The sequence below is a fragment of the Typopeltis vanoorti genome, chromosome 10 (genome assembly GCF_054136105.1).
Source record: "Typopeltis vanoorti isolate ZY-2024b chromosome 10, IOZ_Tvanoo_1.0, whole genome shotgun sequence".
NCBI classification, from domain to species: Eukaryota; Metazoa; Arthropoda; class Arachnida; order Uropygi; family Thelyphonidae; genus Typopeltis; species Typopeltis vanoorti.
This window is the reverse complement of record NC_143558.1, coordinates 12387591-12410603: the sequence shown is the minus strand read 5'-3', so window position 1 is coordinate 12410603 and position 23013 is coordinate 12387591. Positions and strand designations below refer to the sequence as shown.

At 35.9% G+C, this 23013-nt stretch overlaps 1 protein-coding gene across 1 annotated transcript in view; it reads right to left on the bottom strand.

Annotated features, from left to right (window-relative positions):
• Window positions 1-23013, bottom strand: part of LOC150102177 (cofilin/actin-depolymerizing factor homolog) — a 54986-nt gene that overhangs the window by 27918 nt on the left and 4055 nt on the right. Inside the window, exon 2 of the mRNA XM_090398624.1 lies at window positions 1422-1702. Coding sequence (XP_090254750.1) covers window positions 1422-1702 — 281 coding nt within the window. The remainder of the gene's footprint in view (window positions 1-1421; window positions 1703-23013) is intronic.

Below are 23013 nucleotides of genomic sequence, written 5' to 3'. Positions count from 1 at the left end.
TGCATAAAGGAGGTTCCAAGACTGCTGTTGTAAATTACCGACCGATCAGCATATCAGGAATCGTTGTCAAGGTCTTGGAGAAAGTCAAGAGGAAAATACAGGATTGGATAGAATGGGATTCAGCATGGTTTTGTGAAGGGTAGATCATGCCTCAGTAACTTGCTCAGGTTTTATAACACTGACTGCTGAACTGGATAAGGATAATGGGTTTACAGTGATACTGCTGGACTTGGCTAAGACCTTTGACAGGATACCACATGGAATTCTAATCCGTAAACTGCAACATATGGGAATGGATACAGGGTTGGTGAGATGGATAGGAGGGTAGTTGATGGAGAGATATCAGAGAGTAGTTTACTCAGTAGTAGAGTCCAATAGATAGCCTGTGACTAGTGGTGTGCTGCAAGGTTCTGTTCTTGTACAACTACTTTTCAATTTTTTCATTAATGATATAGGAAAGGATCTGAGAGGAAGTGTTCATTTGTTTGCTGATGATGCAAAGTTGGATAGAGCAATAGTGAGTGCAGAGGATATCAAAATTTTGCAAGATGATTTGGATAGTTTGGAGGACTGGGCTAAAGAGAATGGATGTCAATTTAATGTGGCAAAGTGTAAGGCTATGCATTTTAGGGTGAAAAGATTAGCAGCAAGATATCACATTGGTGGAACCGTACTGTAGGAGATTGACGAGGCCAGGGATTTAGGAGTATTGGTGGATAGGGAGTTGAAGTTTAGGGGGCACATCACAAAAGTGGCTAAATCAGCTCATCAAATCACTTGGCTGTTAAAAAATACTTTAACAGAGACAAACATATTATTGTTCCTCTGTATCGAGCCTTGATAAGATCCCATCTAGATTACTGTGGCCAGATATGGGTGCCAGGGTTTCTTCTTGATGGGGAGGAGGTAGAGAGGATCCAGAGAGTGACCAAGATGATAGCAGGTCTATGGAATGAACCTTATGATAACAGGTTGAAGGTTCGTGGGTTGCAGAAATTGGTTGATAGGCAGAAAAAGGATGATATTATTGAGACATTCAAATTACTGAAGGGTTTCTATAAGATTAATTCAGAAGATATTTTGAGAATAGGACTGGTGGTGGGAGTACTAGGGGCCATACATGGAAGCTGGGCAAGAGTGTGGTTAGCAAGGATGTTAGAGCTAGGTTTTTTACTTGGAGAGTAATGAATGAGTGGAATAAGCTGCCAGAGTCTGTTGTGGGTGTCATGACTGTGAATGAGTTCAAGCGAGGTATGATAGATATGGTGTGAATGTCGAATAGTTGTTCTTGACATGATGTTAGGGCCTCCCTCGAAGAGTCTGTCAACTCCTTGGAGTTGCCCGTAATAATAATATCTCTTGAGAATACATTCTAGGAGATTCAAGTAGAATAAACTGCTAAAATTGCAAATTATACCTACCAAGTCATTAGGATCAATCGATCTACTGACATTGAAGACTTTTCCTGTCCACCTTCCACAGGAATATGAGCAGGAAAATCAAATACGCAATATCTGCATTCATTTTTGAAGTTCTGTAGATGCTCAAGAAAATCACTGTAAGTAGCATCTCGTTGGCCAGTTTTTTCAACATCTATCACTTTTTCATCTTTAATGTGATATATGATGTATCTATATTTTTTGTCCTTTTTTACTTCTTCATACACTGTTTTTGCTTCTGTTGAAACTGTTACTCCAGAAGCCTAATATAGAAAAAAAAAACTAATTAAGTGGGAAATGTAAAATATGCATTTTATATTAACATTACAAGAGCCAAAAAAGTTTATTACCATGTCACAAGTGCTATTAAAGATTACATTAACACATTTTAAATATGGTTTCACTTTATGTAACAAAGTAAATTTTGGACTACGGTTGAGATCAATTCTTAGATAAAGTACTCCTCCCAAACAGTATCTTGTACATCACTTCTGTAGAAAAAAAATATATATCCAATTTAAATTCCACATGCAAGAGAAAGAATACTGATGACCTTTAAAACAGCCATTTATTTTATATACATAAAAAAAGGTATGTTCTACTCAAAAACCATGGGATGATGTTATTTTTCTTAAAAGGCCTTCATAAAGAAAGCAATCGGCTTTGCTTCTTCTGCTGTCTTCTTTTGCCTCCAGAAAATGATGAACGAGGGCTTCAAAGTCTTGCCGCACTGCAGAAACAGTGCGGAAGCTGGATGCAACACCCAGCAAATGCTTAAAATTCTGCCAATTTTAAGAAGTTGAAGTTCTAGAGTCGCTGCACATTCCTGTAGTTCCTTAGCATGATAAATCACAAAGTTTGTCAATGAAGCTCTTAAAGCGATTCACTCCTGCCACATTGTTCACTGTGTCACTAACAAACAATTCAAGGCGACAGCTAGCACAATGACAGAAAATAACACTAGGAAACTTCTCTTGCATTAGCCTCCTTACACCATTACGCACACCAAACAACATGGCTGCACCATCACAAGTTACAAATACTCCTTTAAGTAATCTTCAGATAATCCTAAACACTCAAGATGACTAATTATAGAGTTTAGAATTCCTCTAGCAGTTACATCTGATAATTTGATCAAATCTAGGAAAAGACTCACAGGAGCCAAAAGTTCAGGAAGAACTACACGAACGATAACAATCAATGTTGTTGTTGTGTTACTCACAGTTCTCAATTCATCAATAAGTAGAGATATTTTGTTCTTGGAGTTCGCTATATTGTCTATTAATGTTTTTCTCATTTCATTTGCGATATGGCCCACAATATTAATGCAAGCATTTGCAGAATGAAGAATATATCCCATTTCTAGGCCATTAAGTTCCTGTAAATTTATTTCTTCCTCAAAGTTGTGAAATGATTGATTTCTCCTCACAACTTTGTAAGCAGTTCAAACACTGCTTTTCTTGTTACATCTTTATTATGAGACAAAGTATTTAGGAAAACTATGTTAAGTTTTTTGCTTCAGATTTCATTTTTTGGCATGCTTTGTGCACTGCACTCTCCTAATGATCATAAATCTTTTTTCTTAATGACATGAACTATTGTTTGCAAGATTCTCCAAAATGACCAATTTTACCATTTGCCCACTTCGGTGAAATTTACGTTCCCATGTGTTTATCGATGGCAAGACTTCCAACATCATGACACTTCACAGCCCAACATTTTATTCTTGACATACAGCCACTCATTTCTCTTGCAGAAGTCATTTTTCTACAAAAGTGTCAAACATTCAGGCCAATCATTATCAGAATCTACTTCCTTTTGATTCGTGGATCTTCGGTCTTGTTTTTGTGATCCTCCTCACCAAGTGTATTTTCAGTGCTAGTTTTCTGTTTTACAGGATCACAAGTAGATCCAACAATTTCTGCTTCTTCAGCCTTCCTTTTTTTTTTACTCATTGGCATAAAGTAACTACTTATTTTACTCATTTTGAACAATAATTGCACCGATTTAATTTAGATTAATTCAAAACTCACGTGAACACAACTTCCTGTTTTCGGTTGCATACCAACCTATGAAACAGGAAAGCAGGGTACCAGCTTATGAGTAATCAAAAGTGAAAATTCAATTCGCGAACACAGTACCACTACCAGAATATTTATAATACATTTTGGTGTCAATAAATCGCAAATTTTTAAAAACTTAAGAAAAAAGGTGCCAATACTGCATACTGCCAGAAAAAAAAGCACTGCACATATCCCATAAGGCTTTGCATTATGAGATACTAAGGCAAGTAATATCATTAGCTTCTATATATGAGTTGCCCTGTCCTGAAATTACTTCAGGTGCAAACTTTGTTTGCTGACACTTGGATAAAGGATTAAACCAAGAATATAATTTCTTGGCATCTTTAATTTATAGTATAACCAAGTGGAAAAACTCCCAACTTTTATTTACTATGTCTAACTTACGTATCTCCAACTTTTACAGTGCTACAAGCATTGTCAAACATTTGCTCCATTATGCCTGTTTTTGGTGCATCACCCTAAATATAAAAACAAATTCCATATTAGAGCATATTTGGGATTTACAATGCTAGTGCAGTGAACAAAAAGAATAGTTTTTCTAGATGCTGAGAGACTGGATATGTGTTTATGCATAACAGACAAAATATGAAAGTCAACCTAAGAAAAAAAAAAAAAAACTAATGATTAGTAATCAAAATATTATTGGAAAGGAGTAAAAAAAGCAAGATCTCGAGAAAAGAAGACAGGACTTTTTATAGCATTTAAGGCCATCTATTCTTCACCACACTTAAGAATGGTAAGGAGATCAGTTTTTAAGCATTGGTTATAGAAGGCAAAGTTTCATCCATTATTTTCTAGAGTAATGCAATGGGATAACATGCCATAATAACTGTGCACAGATCTGGTCACCTGGATTCCTTGGTGGAGAGGATTCAGAGACAAATATTACGGAAAGTCTGTGGAATGCTCCCTATGAAAATAGATTGAAGGTCTGTGAGCGCCAAAGAGTAGCTAAATGGCCATAAGGAGAAATATGATAGAAGCATATAACTTATTAAAAGGATTTTATAGGATTGACACTGATGACTTTTTTTTCAGTATAGTGCAAGGAATAGAGAGAGAGAAAATGAGGGGTCACACTCTGGAAATTGTGCGAGTGTGGTTAACATTGGTGTTAGGACTAGATTTTGGCTTGGAGGATGGTGAATGTGCCGCCAGAGGTAGTTATGAGTGCTTCATCTGTCAACAAGTTCAAGGGGAGGTATGATAGCGTGAATGCCGTGTGTCAATATAGTCTCCCGACTCCATGGAGACACCTGTATATAATAAACTTTGATGTCTGACTTATCTCCCCATTTTTAGGGACAGGCTGGATAAAAGCAAGCATTCATGCTGTTGGGTAAATGACCTTTTAATAATGTACAATGCAAGGTAAGTATGACATTTCATACAACCAATACAGGATGGTGTTAATTCTATCAGTATGATTCCCCCTCATTGTTCTCATTCATTCTCTTTCAAATCAATCTAATAGACAAGTTTAGGTATTGAACATTTGTATACTGTTTAAAATCAGTTATAACAACACCAAACCAACAAAATTAGAAGGTGTTTATTAACTAGCTTATATTTCACTGGATTTCAAGACATCATCTTCAGATGCACATTATATGTTACAGTTAAACAATTCAAGTTGTAATCGACAAGAGATCAAGTCCTAATTTGGCACTATCTAATGTTGTAAAAAAAAAAAAAAAGTATCATAGCTAGATTGTTGATCTTAAGATAAGTCTCCCAAATTTTTGGCAAATTAATGCAACAATACTTGTTCAGGTTAGGAGAATGCTTTATAGCCATGGTAACCCGCGCGGTTAGCCTAGTGGCTTTGCACTTCGCAACCATATGCCTGGGGAAGGAGTGTCCTAGGTTCGATTCCCGTCAGAGACGTGAGGAGCTGAAGGATCTTCCTCAGCCATAGCCAAGTTAGCCGGTCTTGGGCGCGGGCAGTAGGGTTTTTTCCGCCAGTTTATCTGGTGTTTTTCATCCCGCAAGCAGGCAAACCGGCCCTTGAACACACAGGGATACAGCCAAGAATACCTTGAGGCATAGGAGTGACCATTCTATCCTCGTATTTCGGTTACGAAATCCAAGCATGCTTGGAAGGTTGTGGGCCTTAAAGGCCTGTTAAAGCCATTGGGATAGGATTTATAGCCACGGTTGATTCTAAAAATAATCTTTCTGACCTGTAATGACTTCTAAATAGCACATTAGTTTTCTTCCATCTAATCCTTGTGAAAGCGTCCAAAACATGGTCTGCCAGTCCCAGTACTTTTTTTTTTAATGTTCTCCAAGGCAGATGTTAACAGATCTTCCTGTCTGTCCATAATAGGCCAAGTCACAGCTACACAGAACTTCACAAACAAGAGCAGATCAGTTGCTAAATTAACATGTAGTTTGAACTTGGTTCAAAGGTTACATTTTATTAGTACTTTGGATATCTTTTCAGATGTACCTTAGATATGAGAATAGGAATAGTGTTTAAGCAGAGGAAAGTAAGAGGGCCATGTAATATTTTATCTATTTTGTAGGAGATGTAGCCCTGAAAGTATGTAGATATTTAAGTTTGGTGAAAAGTGCTGCATCATTGGAACAAATAGCTCTATAAGTGTTTTTAGAATACCATCCTGTTGGGAGGGATGATGCGAATCTTTATGTAGATATCTTCTTGTGTGTGTAGGCTTTTGAAAAAAAAAAAAAAAAGGTGAACCATCTGAAAGTTCAGTAACTATGTCAAAAGGCAAAGTTATTAGATTATTTTTTTTACTGAAGTGAATTTTGGGGTGTTTAAGTAGGAAACAAAAGAATCCAAGGTGTCTTTGTCCATGGGGCCACAAATGGTAATCAACAAAGCATAACCACGCAAGAGCTAATATGTAGCTGTGGTAAGCATTTTGTTTTCCAAGTGTTAAATGTAAAAGTTAGCTTTGGGGGCAGGGACTTAGCAGTACCATTAGTCTGTAGATTCCCATGTAAAGTAACCTGTATGCATAGCAAATCTGAATAATTAGAAGATATCAGGGGAGGATATTAGACTTAATTCAAGAGTGTCTATTTGTCTTATATCAGTAAAAGACATGACATCAAAATTAACCATTCTGTATTTTTAAGGATATTATTTGAAATGGACAATTTTTTTTTATAGATAAAAGTAGAAAAGTTGCCAGTAAAGAGGGCACGCAACTTAGCTAACTGTTAAGTTTATAAGTAGAACTGTCTATACTATCAACTATAAGGTGTGAGGAAATATTAGATTGTGAAGTTCAGGTATACCAGATAAAGAGGTAGTTTAACATGAACAGGTTTTAATTTTGTTGATCATCTCTCCTAAGGAAAAACTTCATATACTCCAGGATATGCCAGAGGATGAAGTTCCATGTAACTGACTTGGCCTACTAGGACAGACAGAAAGATCTATTAGCATTTGCCTTGAAAAACAAACAAACAAACAAACAAACAAAAAAAAAAATACATTCACTACCATGGCAAGTCTGGACTGGCAAAACATGCTTTGGACACCTATTCATACATGATTAGATGGAAGAAAACCAACGTGGTTTATAGACATTGTTATAGATCAGAAAGCTTATTTTTATAGTAAGTAATGGCTATGAAGCATTCTCCTAACCTTAACAAGTATGGTTACGTTAATTTGGCAAACATTCAGAAGATTTATCTTAAGATCAACTCCTACGTAGCTGTAATACTTTTTATTTTATTATTTTTTTTTTTTACAACATCAGAGAGGTGCCAAATTAAGACTTCAGATCTTTTGTCCATTATAATTTGAACTGCTTCACTTTTTGTTGCATGTTAATTGTGATATGTAATGCTTTGAAGATACTGGTTTGAAATATCCAGCAAAATATAAGCTAATTAATAAACTTTTTTTTTTTAATAATTTAGTTGGTTTGGTATTGTAACAATTAAAATAAGTTATGAATCTCTTTCAAATCATTCCCTATGCATTAATGTACATTATATAATAATAGCCTAAGTATAGAACCCTGTGTCAACACCACTCATCACCCACCTGCTTTTGGATTCTACTCAGCCAAATCAGCAATGAAGTGACATCACAATGACATGAGAGAGATGAGGTATATGCAAAAAGATTAGTTAGTAGATATGAACAGAAGAGTGCAAAAGAATAAAATGAAATGTAGTGGAAAAAAGTGGTAAATGATTCAAGGACAGTGGTGTAGGGAGATTCTATATTAAAGGTGTGATGAGAGGGTGCACATTCAGGAGAAAGGATGAATGGGAATAGATGCTTTAAATGAGAAGCATGTGAAGGAGCTAGTGATGGTAGGAACCAGATAATTGGATGGATATCAAGAGATTGAGGAGTGTAAAAGACAGTGTTAGTAAGAATAGTTGATGTGTTGCCAAGGTATGACTTGAGACAGCAAGCAAAAATCATGAATAGCATGCTAGCAGAGCTATGCAAAGAGAAAGGAGGTATAGTATGTCGATGTGTAGAATGCATTTGCAAGGTAAATGGAATTGTATAAAAGATGGATTTGATGTGAATCAATTGGACAGTTGCCAATAAGATCTGAAGTGCTTGTTTGCAGAACAGTGAGGTGAAAATGCAAGAACAGTAATGCAAGCTGGAGAGGAAAAGGAGAGAATCGGGACACACTGCTTTCAGAATCTATTCTTACACTAACAAATATGCGAGGATGGTCAGAGATGCAGAGTAGTTGACGCTAGAAAAATGAGGTAAAGAGTTATGAAGGTGAGTGGACTGGAGTAGTCACATATGAAGGGTGACATGAATAGGACTGCTTATAGACCAAGAAATGAATTACTATGCATATTTACAAATACCAGGAATATCAGAAATAAGAGAAAATTATTGTACTGAATGCGTTTACTCGTATGATAGGAAAAGTAAGATGGGATGGGAATGCTGCCAATGACAGTAGGCAAACTATGTCCACACAAGGTTGAGATCTGAGGGGAAAATAGTGAAAGTGGTTTGGAAGCTGTATGGTGCAAGGACAATAGAATATTTAGCTGGCCGCTGTTATAGGCTAGAATGCATGTGGAAGACAGAGAAAGAAATGTAGACAAATTTGCACTTAGTAAACAAATAACAGACAATTTTAATTTCAGTAATACTGACAGGAATTTTGAGTTCTTAAGCAACAACTGTCTTAGGCAATATTTAATAGAAGATACACAAAGCTTCGGTCTTAAGTCTAATCATATCACTGGATGTGACTGAATGGAATGTCAAATTTTCTACCAAATTGGTGAGAGAGTGACCCTGACGTGAGAATTGTAAGGAAGAGATATGGAACTACAAGGTTGTTCATGATAAACTTGAGACAACTGGTACTAAAGCATGGAAAGAGAAATGGGATGGAAAAGCAGATGCACTGCTCACTCACTGAGTAAACTTAGTGTTAATAAGGCAGCAAGACAATATTATAACAGCTTGAAGAGGTGTTCTATTTAACAGAAATCTTGCAACAGGAAAAGTCCAAGGAATAGAAAGAGTATTAAATTGTCCACTTCAAAAGGGAGATGAAATAGACCAATCTGTATGTGTAATGTTGTGGTTAAGGTGTTTGAAAAGTTGGTGAGCACTAGGATTCAGAAATGAGTAGATATTCTTTAAGATGGTCAATACAGGTTTATTAAAAATGTCATTTTAACTTTTTGCATAATACAAAGTGATAAATTCACTGGATAAGAGAGACATATACATAGTTGGTATACTTATTTTTCAAAGACCTACGATATAAGCTAGTAACTAAACTGAAATAGATGGGAATGGACAGACTAATGAGTTGGATAAGAGATTAGCTGTTAAAAAGGTTATCAGCAAGTGTGTGTGTGGGGTATCCCAAAAGGGAAAAATTACTAGCAAAGTACTGCAGGGATCTGTCCCGAGACTTATTATTGTCCAGATTACACAGATTTTATCTCCTAGTTTTCAAGGGAATGTGGATATCTTTAAAGAGGGTCCAGAGAAGATTTGTAAAGCCGTTGTCAGGTCTATGGGATGTGGGATATTAAGACAAACTGAGGAATGCAATTTGCAGTCTTGAATTGAAAAGAGACATAAAAATATCCCTCTGGAAATCCTCTTATCAGATTAATGTGGAGGAAATTTTTCATAGAGTTGAGACAAGGGTGGAACAAGAGACCATCCCTAGAAGCTATAAGGAGTGTGCAAGTAGCAAGTGCTTCACATGGAGAGTGGTTTGCAAGTGGAACAGTGCCCGAGTACAGAAACAATAGATTCAAGGCATGGTTTGAAAATCTTTTTGCATGTGTGGGTGTTAGTAATAAAATCTAAACACCTCTATAGTCCATCTGCTTTCCATTTTACAGTGTTACACCAGCAACTAATATCCTCCACTGGATGATACACCCTTAGTAATTCAACTATTATTCTATCTGCATTTGTCACCTCACCAGTATTCATCAAAGTTCTTACCATAATTCAGTTTACTTAAGACAACAAAAGAACAAGTATTTTCTTCACCCCTTGTCTAGTTTCCTCCAATTTTGCCTCTTATCATGCTTATCTTTTTTTTTTTTTTTTTTTTTTTTTTTTTTTTTTAAAATATAGCTCCAGCTCAACAGTAAGAGTACTGTTGCTTCCATCAAAAAGAAGACTCAAACCTATTATAAATATTAAATTAAGTGACAGTATCAAACAGTATAATGGCCTCACTTAATTTTGCACTACTATTGTAAGTTGAAAAAAATTTTAATGAAGTGCTACACCAGTTAATGCTATAGTTATCCATAAACTGACAATCTTACTGCCAAAATGGAGAAGTTTTTATTTCTGTGATAATATTTGCCCAAGCTATTGTAGATTTGTTTTTGTAAATTATATAAATAATTGCTTTGTCAGTCATGCAAATACTGTATATGAATGCTTAAAAAATGTTATTAAACCATTACATGCATCTAAAAGTATGCACTGCTTTCCACTTTTCTACAGTTATACCCTTGTACATAAAATAAAAATAAATAAAAAAAATTAACTATGATTCCCAACAAAAAAATAAAATTATTTATAGCTGCTAATATTTTGCTTTTCTAATATTGAGCATAATTAGCATGTACTGGATACAAGTATTAACAATCAGTTAACAGAGCAAACAATTTAAAACTACATTGAACATGAAAGAACTATGATCTTATAGGGATTTTTTTTTAAATTTGAATTTTAATGGTGCAAAGACATCAAAGGTCATACTGCACCAGGACACAGGTCAAAACAGTACATATGGTAATTGGTTTGTAGGACAATCACAGACATCCATGCCCTTGGTGAGATTTGAACCCACAGCTTCTTGGCTGGAGAGCAGATACACTAACCACTCGGTCAACCAGGCCAGCTTTATAGGGAGTGTTTCTTGCTGGTGGCTCCAAATTCACAAGTTAATTTTTGTAAAAAGGCATCTAAAGTAGGATCTGCCAGTCCTGACTTGCCATAATGATAGTAACAAAAAATCATACTTTATATGTTCTTCAACACATATGGCAACAGTTCATGCCAGCCCATAAGCCAAATCGCAGGTGCAAGGCACTTTCAACACTCCTGGATGTGATACTAAGTGGAGTGTAGCCTTGAATAGATGACTGCTAATTTCAGTTGTGGTTAAAATCTGGTGTGGAGCTTAAGCAAGCTATTTTTTTTTTTATGTGCCAAGGATGTACAAGAATTTTGTGATCTTAAAGTTAAGAGTGGGGAATCTGAAGCATCAGTTGTGGTTTATAGGCATTGACTATGAATGTGTAGCAATGGCAAGCAAGTTCAGTACCAAGAGTCACTTTCCTAACTTCAATAAAGGCCTCATCTGTATGGTAAATATTTTTAGATGTAATATTACTGGCTGGATAGCATGATTACTTGTGTAAATTTCTTACCATGTGTGTACATTACCTTTTAATATATATAAAAGATAAGGGGCTATTCTAAAGTTGTGATTCAGATAGAAAATACAATTTTGATTTTTTCTATTGAAACACATTTTTTAGAGTTCAATTTAAATGTGTTAAAAATGTGTCTGGCCATGAGCTCAAATAGCAAACATCTACAAAGTACAGCCAAGACCACTGGTTTAAGAGTAGCTATAAGTGCATATATAGAAGTTGGCTAAAAAGGGAAGAGAAGTGTGAAATAACCAAAATGAATTGTAAACATGAATAAATCAAATGATTTATTCAAGAGTCTCTATACCAATAGCACATTAGTAAATAGATGCAATATCAAAGCTAATCATATCTGAATTTTTAAATAAAAAAATTTTTAGTTTAACAGAAAAGAAGAATTACTATGAGAGAAGAAAACCAACTGTTTGACATGTTTGTAGCCTACCCATGATGCTATGGGTGGGCTACACAGTTGTAGCCCACCCATATTAAAAATTGTAAAAGATTTTCAACCTTAATAGATGGAAGTCAAAAGGAAAACCTTTGTTGCAAGAGTTTTCTGAACAATGTTTAAAGGATGCTATAGTTAAATAATTCAAAGTACTATGCTAAAAAAGCCCCTCTCTTTTTCAGCATTATTCATGGAATAATGACTGATTTTTTGCATAACATGCATTATAACACATAAAAATAGATATGAAACATCAATTTACACTGATGTTCAAAAGCTAAGGACAAACTACATTTTTAGCTGTACATGAAAAAATTTTCACGACTACAGCCAACTGTGGGCATAAATTTATTACCAGCATAAATTATATTGCACAAAAATGCGTTATAAATTTCATACAAATTAAATTGCAATATGTTTTTGGCAAAAGTTTCAAATTTCCTAAGAATGTAAGAAAGGAATTAACGTACAGTGCTATGTACAGAAAACTATGCAGAGAAACATTTCAGTATGTAATATGTCCATCCTGAATTGCAATGCAGCTCTCACATCATACCATGCTTAGCTACAAGTGATTCAGGAGTTCTTGAGGCAAACTAGCCCACTCATTCAGAGCAAGGACAGGGGCTTTTGGTTTTCTGGAGGGGAATTTCAAGCAGCAATGCATCTCTCTATTGTGTCCCAAATGTGTTCTATGAGGTTGAGATTGTGGATCATGCTGACCACTCAATTTGATTAATATCCTCAGATCCAAGAAGTATTTGTATTACTCGTGTATGATATGACATTGTCATCCATAAAAGTGAATTCTTCTACAGCACCATGGAACAATTTAACATAATGCTGAATTTCATTGCAATATCCTTCACCAGTCAGTCATTTTTTCCAGCACTTGTAGCTCTGTGTGTCCATTAAGCATAATGCTTCCCCACACCATGACCCCCCCCAGCACCACTACATCTATCCCTTTCATGCTAGATCAAGTGTCATTTAGAATTAGAAGAAAGACTATGACTCATCTGTAAAGAGTAGTACATCAGGCCATTGGTATCTTGTCCAATTTTATGGATACACCACCACTAAAAACGTGCTCTACGATGAGCTGTGGATAAAGGAATGCAGACTACAAGTCACTGGGCATACAGGCCTATTTATCACAGAAGTCTTCCCACAGTTGGTCTAGATATTTACATACCTGTGGTTGAATGGAATCAACTTGCTGACCTGCCATGATGCATCGATTACATTTTGCTGTTATAATCAAAAATATGTCTTCATGCTCCGTGGTAGAGCGAGGGCAACTTATAAGCAAATGTCTGGAACACATTCCATGTTTGAAATGCTGCTCAGAGCCTGGATACAATGCTATATGAGATTCCAAACTCTGGCAATATTAGCAATTCTACAGACTTCAAACTTTTCAATAATTCTTCCCTGGGTGAAATCATCTAGATCAGGCGAGGCCAACCTGTGGCGCATTGCATGATTAGAAGTGGCGCACTGAACCCCAGAGAAAAATTTTAAAAATTTGTATACGATTTATATATAAAAACACAATTAATCTACCACTGAATTCAAGAGTGCGCACTTATTATACTTGTTTGATCTTGAAACAACAGATACTGGCAAATGCTGATGTGCATAACCAGTTACACAATCAGTTTATAGCTGACTCTCATGTCATAAAGTTCGATGAACTTCTGATTTGATATGAGTGAACAAGTCTGTGTTTTCGAACTCATGTTTTCATTAACAGTTCTTTAAGTTTAAGATAAGATTTCTGTTTTCATAAAGATCTAATATAGTTCTGTAAATTTAAAAATAAATGTTTTCATTTTGAACACGTACGGCAAGTTCTTGCCCAATCCCCTAATTTGCTGATTACTGAAACCTGCAATTATTCGGTGTATTTGTATGTGCGTGTTTGTTTTTTTTTTTATACAATTTTTCCTTTTTATTTATGTATAGTAGGTTTATTCCTAAAATTTAACTGATCATCAGCAAAGCTTTCGTAATGAGGATGTTTGGGTTGTGTGTGTGATTGGCAGCTGATTGACTGTTTTATGGCAGGAAGCAATCTCTTATTTCATTGGACATAATATATTACGCGAGAGACGAAAACTCTCTATGAAAAAAAAATGCGATTTTTAAACTTATAGAACTGTATTAGGCCTTCATGAAAACAGGAATCTTATTTTAAACTTGTAGAACTGTTTTTGAATGTTCATAATGTTTAAAATGATAAAATAATTTAAATTATTTAATAATAAGCTTTACTTTTTTTTTTTTACAGTCAGTTACCCATTACTTTGCAAAAGAAAATGAGCAGCAGAAGGTGATAGCAAGTGCCAGTTTAATGAACTGTGGGAAAATGAGTTCTTATTTATTGTGGGTCCTTCAGGAAAATCGTTGTGCATTGTTTGTGAAAGCACTCTCTCAGATAATAGAAGAGATGATCTTAACAGACACTAGAAAATTTCAAGCTGAATTAGAAGAAAAACTGAAGTTAGTTCCTGGGTCTGAGTTGCAGAAAGAATATGTGGTTAAGAAAAAGGAAGAAATAAAAAAGAGACAAAATATATTTGTGAAACGAAGTTGTGAAAGTGTGGCAATGCTGGAGGAGTCTTATGAAATTGCCTTTGTGTTGGCTAAAAAACACAAGCCTTTCTCTGATGAAGAGGAAGTTGTTAAGCCCTGTCTCGAAAAATTTGCAAAATGTCTTTGTGATAAGAATGTTGAAAGAAAAGTAAACCAAATTGCTCTGTCCAAGCAAACAATTACAAGACACATCGAAGAACTTTCCCATGATGTTACTGAGCAGAAAAACCATGTTCATGCTTGTTCTTTCTTTTCTTTAGCCTTGGACGAATTCGATGACATATGTGATGTAGCCCAATTAAGCATTTTTATAAGAGGAATTTATGGTAATTTTAATCTTTGAAGAACTTACCGGTCTTGAGTCACTTCATGGAAAAACCAGAGGATCAGCCATATTTGACAAAGTAAAGTCATGTCTAGAAAATTAACAACTAGATTCTAGTAAGCTGATCAGTGTTTGCACTGATGGAGTACCGTCAATGGTAGGTAGAGTTTCTGGGACTGTAACTTTACTTGAAAGGTTTTTAGGTCGTTCTCTACTAAAGTATCACTGTATTATATATGAAGAATCTCTGTGTGGATAAACTGTAAATTTGAAGCATGCTATGATTACAGTTGTAAAGTGTGTGAATAAAATTAGAGCAAGAGGGTTAAACAGAAGAGAATTCAGAGAATATTGTGAACTGCTAGATATGGAATATGGTGATCTCATCCTTCATTATGAGGTGGGCTGGCTTTCTAAAGGACAAGTTCTCAGTAGATTTTGGAAGCTGAAAGAAAGTGTTCATAATTTTCTGGAAGAGAAGGATGAGCTGCATGAGGAAAAAGCCCTGTTGTGTGATGAGAAATGGCTATTTGATTTAGCATTTTTAGTTGATGTTACCAGTCACCTCAATGATCTAAATTTGAAACTGCAGGGCAAGAACAAAATTGTTTCCTAGCTTAGTAAATGACATCAGTACATTCAAAATTAAATTAAAACTGTTCATCTCCCAGATAGAAAACAGGGATTTAAGTCAATTTCCACATTTAAAAGAACATAGCGAATCTGTTAAAGATAATGGCAACTTTACAGAATATACTGAGAAACTCAGATTATTGCAAGAGTCCTTTAAGTCGTTTTAGCGATTTTGCTGTAGAAGACTGCATACTTGCATTTATAAATCCCCTTTCACTTACTGAACAAAAAATCTTGACGACGCCTAGTAACATACAAATGGAACTTATTGATCTCGAAACCAATTCTTTACTGAAAATGAAATTTAATGAACTTCCATCAGTCACAGATGCTTCTGATATAATTAATTTCTGGTGATTGTTGCCCTGTGAACATTTTCCAGAACCGAGAAAATTTGCTCAGTTATATCTGTCGTTTTGGAAATACATACAGATGCGAACAAGCATTTTCATCAATGAAAATTATTAAGAACAAACTACGGTCGCGACTGACTGATTCAAATTGTTTGATGCTTTCTGTAACTGATTTAACTCCAAACATTAAAAGCTTAGCAAAAGCAAAGCAATTTCAAAAGTATCAATAAATTTAATTAATGTTTATCTTGTCTTTATAAGAAATCTTTTTATTTAAAACTGCTAAAAGTGTCTATATTACCATATATATAATAAATCATTTTATGCATAACTGTTAAATACATCCATATTACCATATTTTAAAAGGGCTGAAAAGTGGTATAAGTTTGTATGGCGCATCTTAACTAAAAAATGAAAAAATTGACAGATGAACTATGAAAGGTTTGCCACCCCTGATCTAGATGATGTCCGAGATATTACAAGATATCCAAGTTTGCATCTTTATTCCTTCATGAAAAGATTCCTTTCAAACAGAATTCACATAACAGAATAAAAGACAAAAGGCTGTGCTAAGTGCTACCATGTGATCCCTTTTGCACACGATTCAAAAACTCAAATGTCTACATGTTTTCTACTCAAAATCATAAGCCACACAAGTTACCACAATATGATTTGTGTGAATTTGCAGTTGTAATCTTCAGAAATATTGTTCATCCTTAGATTTTGAACATCAATGTATATCCATTACTAACATTTTCATTATTTTAAAATAAATTAAAGATACCAAGAAATTATATACTTGTTTCAATCTTTTATCCAAGTGTAGGCAAAGTTTGCACCCGAACTATTTTCAGGACTGGTGCAACTCGTATATAGAAGCTCATAACTTCATTACTTGCCTCAGTATCCCATACTAAAGGCAAGTGATGAAGTTATAAGGATGAAGATTATGGTAGTGACCCTTCCCATAATGCATAGCATTAATGGAAGGGTCAATACCATAGGTGTAAGGATCACTACCCAAACTAGTTTCAACCTTTGAGGCCTCATCAGTGGGAGCCAGATCCAGAGGTGATACCAAGGTTGAAATAAAGGTCAAAACCAGTCTGGATAGTGACCCATATATCTGAGAAGGGAGACCTGTTATATTAACAAAAAGGAGCTAGAGTATGTTTACAAATACTGGAAGTATTCAAATAAGGAAAATGAAATAGTGTTAATAGACTTTGTTCACTCAAAATTTGTTAGAATAAATGAGATGCAATTGAACGAGGATACTGCTCTGACAGTAATAGTCTTTAAGCAACGGACTACACAGGTAAGCATTAAGCTTACCTGTGTAGTCCGTTTGGTTGAGTACTACGGTGCCGTTTCCCTTATCCACTTTGGTGATTACTATTTCTTTGTTTTTCTTCATTTCCTGCAGAGCTTTATTTTCACTATTGGATATGGATTGAATATAAAGCTCTGCAGTAAATGAAGAAAAACAAAGAAATAGTAAATACCAAAGCGGATAAGGGAAACGCCACCATAGTATCAACCAAACGGACTACACAGGTAAACTTAATGCTCTATTATTAGATCAGGCTACTTATCTCCCTATTGAATGCAATCACACCAACTCACAAATTAGAAAACTCCATAGGCTCCTTAAGAAGGTCACTTCTTGGCCTCTAGAAGTTACTAACAAATTAAAACCGTTTAACTCTATATCCCCCCCCCCGTATATATGGACTCCTAAAAATACATAAAATGTGCCATTACGTCACATAGTGGATGGCATTGATTCACCCACGTACAAATTAGCTAAACATTTGGCCAAAGCTCTCACACATACTGGAAACACACCATCACACACAAAAAAACTCAGCACAGTTCAAAGCCAGCATAGAAAACCTTACACTCCAACATACTGACATAATGGTCAGTTTTGACGTCTCCTCCTTATTCACAAATGTCTCACTCAAGGAAACCTTAGAGCTAATCCAAGCTAAATTTCCTCCTGATATCTCAGCCCACAATGAACTCAGGCTATTTTGTTTGGCAGGGAAAATTCTACAAACAAATAGAGGGGACAGCCATGGGTTCACCATTCTCCCTACGCTTTGCCAACTTCTTTATGGAGACTTTTGAAGAGAAAGCTTTAAACTCTGCCCCACAAAAATGAACCATATGGCTTCGCTACGTTGATGATGTGTTCGCTATTTGGCCACAAGGCTCTGATGCACTCCTCTCCTACTTAACACACTTAAACAACCAACACCCCAGAATCAAGTTCACCCTGGAAAAAGAGGAAAACAACAGCCTCCCTTTCCTAGATGCACACAAGTCACCCACCAGCCTGATGGATCCTTGGTTTTCTCAGTCTATAGAAAACCCACCCATACAGGCAGATACAGTCATCAACAATCCCCTCCCCTCACAACAATATGGAGTTTATTAAGAAACTATACAACAGGGCTAAACTAATCTGTTCAAATGAATGCCCTAGCCACTGAACTAAATCACATCCTCAACATTTTCTCAGCCAATGGCTACCTCCCCCCCCAAAAAAAATATTGAATCCAATAAACTACAACCCCCCCCTCCTTCACAACAAGAATTACTCTAAATCCATCACCATTCCCTACATCCGAGGCAACTTGGAAAAAATTACCAAAATCTTAAAAAAACATAACTTGACCTCTTGTTACAGACCATATAGAAAATTGGCATCCCTTATCTGCTCCACTAAAGCCCAACGACTTCCCCTAGACCTACCTGTGTATACCAGGTCCCTTGCAGCTGTAAGCTGTCTGACTTGGGTCAAACAGGCAGGACAGCGAATATCAGAATTTCAGAACAAAAGGACTACATCCATTTTCACCAGTATAGCCACTCTGGTTTTGCGGACCATGCTCTGGATACACACCGCAGAATACGGTGGAAGAAAGCCACAATAATACACCATAGCAAGTTCAAATTTGAATGTCTTTTCATGGAATCTGCCTCAGCCCTAAGAAACATGCCAAACCTCAACAAATTTGGTTGCATGAGACTGCTCCAAATTTGGGAGACATACATCAGGAGACCTTCAGCCCAACGGCCAAGAATACCTTCATAGCTGGCTAGGGGGCACCATCAGGACTTTTAGGAGAAAAAATAGCTTCATCCTCATTTACTGTGTGTAGTGCCTGCGTGCACTTGTCTTTATTTTGAGTTCCTTTGAAGATGGCAATGTGACGTTGCCAAAATATTGGAAATGTATATTAAAGTTTAATTTATATTCTAGTGTACATTGTGAATTCCTTAAGTTAATTAATAATCATGTATAATCAACGTATAAGACTTTCTGCGAGCATAATTACACGAGTACATAAAGCAAGCAAGGAAGGCAACTTGCTTGATAAGGGTAGCAAAAGTTAGCAAATGAGGCTAAAAGAAATTCTAGAGTTTTATCGAGGTAGCTAGTAGAAAGAATAATGTTGGCCAGTGAAAATGGTAAAATGATAATCACCAAGTAGATATAGTAGAAGTGCTGAATGAGAAACTGATTAAAGTATTCCATCCTTGTGAATGGAACATAATGGCTACCTCCCCCCAAAGTAGTAGGAAAGGAGAAAAGAACCACTGATGGTGAGCAAGCAAGTATATGAGAAGTTGAGTAAATATGATGTCAATAAAGCTAGGACTTGACAGTATATCACATCTTGAACAAATGTTCAGGGAGTTAACAGCGACTTACCTTTTTAACGTCTTAGATTAGTTCAAGTTCCAAAGGAGTGGAAAGAGGGTAAAATTTTTCGACTTCATAAAGGAGATAAGATTAAACCTTCAAATTATCACCCAATCTGCTTGCTTGAAGTTGTGGTCAAGGTTTTAGAGAAGCTAGTGCAGACTAAGATTCAGAACTCTGACAGCAACAAAATTCTCTTTGATGGATGGCATAGATTTGCTAAAGGAAGATTGTTTTAGCAATTTAATTATAATAAGGTGACAAATGCACTGAACAAGGGGAGAATGCATACACAATAATATATTTAGATTTTGCAGACATTTGAGAGATTGCGACATAGCAAACTAGTAATTAAATTGGAACAGATAGGAGTTGATGGTATATTAATACACTGGATTGGAGATTAGCTGATGGTATCAATAAGTTGTGTATGCAGCAGCAGCAATATCCCACAAAAGGAAAGACATTAGTGGTGTTCCCCAGGGGTCCAGTGTGTAATTTTGTATGTAAATGACACTGAAAAGAATTGGAATGGTGATATATAAGTGTTTGCACACAATGCAAAGTTAGGGAGAGCTATGAGAAGTGGAATGGATGTTGTAACTTGCAAAAGGAGTTCAAAAACTGGATGAATGAGTGAGTATGTCGAAGAAGCAAGGATGGGATATAGAGTAAGATTGGCAAGGATATCTTAGAGAGGTGAAAGAGATTAAAGACCTGGGGTGATGGTAAATAGAAATTTCGGGGATATTTTGCTAGAGTTGTGACAACAGCACAACTGATTATGACTATGATATGGAGAACACCGACACAAAGTAACAATGTTATGATTCCATTGCACGTTGCTTTGATCAGACCACATATGGATCTATGCACAGGTTTGGTTGCCTGGTTTTCACAAGGATGAGAGGGTTCAGAGACAATTGTAGATTTCCAGTCTCTGGAATGTGGAATATGAGGACTGAGTGAGAGAGAAAATTAGAGCACATAGTGGATAGGAGTGTGGACATCATTGAGACATAAGTTGGTAAGGGATAATAATTACCAGATTAATATGGATAAATTTTTTCAGAAAATGGCTGGATAAGGAGTAAAACAAGAGGCAATCCCTGGAAGCTGTACAAGGAGAATGTGAGCAAAGAAGCGAGGAGTAAATTTTTTGGCATGGAGAGTGGTGGGTAATTGGAATGCATAGCCTGAAAGTAAAGTGCAGAGACGGCGAATACATTTAAGTCAAGCTATGATAAGCTATGTGTGAGAGAGAGCTCCCAAAATAAGTCTCGACTCCACTGAGGTCTGGATGATAAAAAAGTGGCAACATTCATAATCATACCATACAGTGACTGTCCAGTTGGCATGTAGAGCAACAGATTCTTCCCCTCAACCCTCAACAACTTGTCCATAACACATGCACAGCTCATGTTAAAGCTATTGTTAGCTCTCCTGTGGCAGTGGATATAAAAAAAAATTCCTATCCTATCAATTATATGTGCATTATAATTATGAATTTTGCACCTGTATGTTGACGTTTTATTACAGGTATCTCTATGGAGTCAGTAGACTCATCGTGGGAGACCCAAACTATCAAAACAATATCTATCATATCTCTACTTGAATTCATTTACAGACGAAGAACTCACAACTGAGTCAGGCAATGCATTCCACTCATTCACCACCCTCTAGGTGAAAAACCCCATTCTCACACCCTTGTTAACCACACTTTTCCTCTGCAATCTTATAAAAACCTTTTAATAATTTAAATGTTTCTATTCCTCTTCTCTGCCTATCAACCAACCTCTGCAATCCACAAGCTCTCAATCTATCAATATAGGAAGCATTTTTTACATCACTCACCAACTTAGTCACTCTCCTCTGAACCCTCTCCACAACCTCATCTCCAAGGAATCCAGGTAGTCAGACCTGAGCACAGTAATCCAAATGTGGAAGTATCAATGCTTTATAAAGGGGAATAATAACCTCTTTATCTCTGGATGTTAGTGTGTTCCTCAATAACCAAGTAATCCTATATGCAATCTTGGACACCTTGGCAATGTGTCCCCTGAACTTCATCTCCGTATCCACCAACACCCCTAAGTACCTAGCATCATCAATCTCTTGGAGTACCGTTCCAAGAATGTAGTACACAGCTGGCAATTTTTTCAATTCCAAACTGCATAACTTAACACTTTTCAACATTGAACTGACATCCATTACCTTTTGCCCATTTTTCCAGCTTATTTAAATTATCCTGCAAACTCTCAACATCAGCTTGATTTTTTTATTGCGCTACCCAACTTTGCATCAGCAAACAACTGAATATCTCCATTTAAGCCATTTCCTATATCATTTATGTACAAATTAAACACCAATGGCCCAAGCACAGAGTCCTGAGGCACACCATTGGTCACCTGCCTGGACTCTGCTCCTCCATACACCACCTTCTGATCCTCTCCATACACCATTCTCCTATACATATCACCAGTTTAGTATTATCCATCCCCATCTGCTTCAATTTGCACAACAGTATTCCATGGGGTATCCTGTCAAAAGCTTTAGCAAAATCCAGAAGTACCACTGTGTAGCCATTTTCTTTGTCCAACTCAGATGTCATTCTATTATAAAAAGTTAATAAGTTACTAAAACAGGATCGACCTTTAACAAAATCATGTTGACCCCTATAGTTAGTTTCAGAAACTTTTGTATGCTGTGTGAATGTTCTATTCCACAAAGAAGTTAATAAGATGAAACAATCCAGTATATTTGGGAGCAGGGAGGATTTAGAGGCAAAGAATTTTGGATGCTTTAGTCATAGGACAGAAAAGGAATAAAAGCAAGAGTTCACAGTTAGTGCAGGATTTGCCTAAAATGAATTACAGAACTCTCCATCTCAGAGGATATTAAATCCAGGATCAGAAATTGAACTAGAAAACAAAGAATGTGACAAATTAGGAAACAGGAGCAATGACAAGGTGCAAGGATAAAATGCAAGAAAAGAATGAAGAGATGTCTGGCAGAAACACAAAAAAGAATAACGGAAGAACAATGAGCAGGATATGAAAAAAAACAAAAAAATAAATGACAAGCAAGACAAGTTGTCTTGGGTACCAGGAAAAGCAGCTAGAGACATAAATGAAACGAGAGCGCTGTATTTATTATTTTAGTAAATACAAGTATTACATCATACAGATTATGGTTAAAATTTTATTACAAATTAAAATATTTAATCGATCACGACTACACTATTCATTATTTTATACATCTATTTGTGTTTCTTTTAAACATAACAGTGATAATGATAGCGACTATGAATCAAATGCAATGAAATAGCAACATATAAATAGGCGTTTTTATAACACTAGTCAGTTCTTTAACAGAATCATCCCTCTTATCAGGCATTTCATTCGTTAAATGAAAACAAAAGATTATTATCAGTACACAAGTCATTCATGCTACAGTTATCATTTTTACTTTTAAATTTGGATCTCATTTGATAACTTAATAAGAAATTTA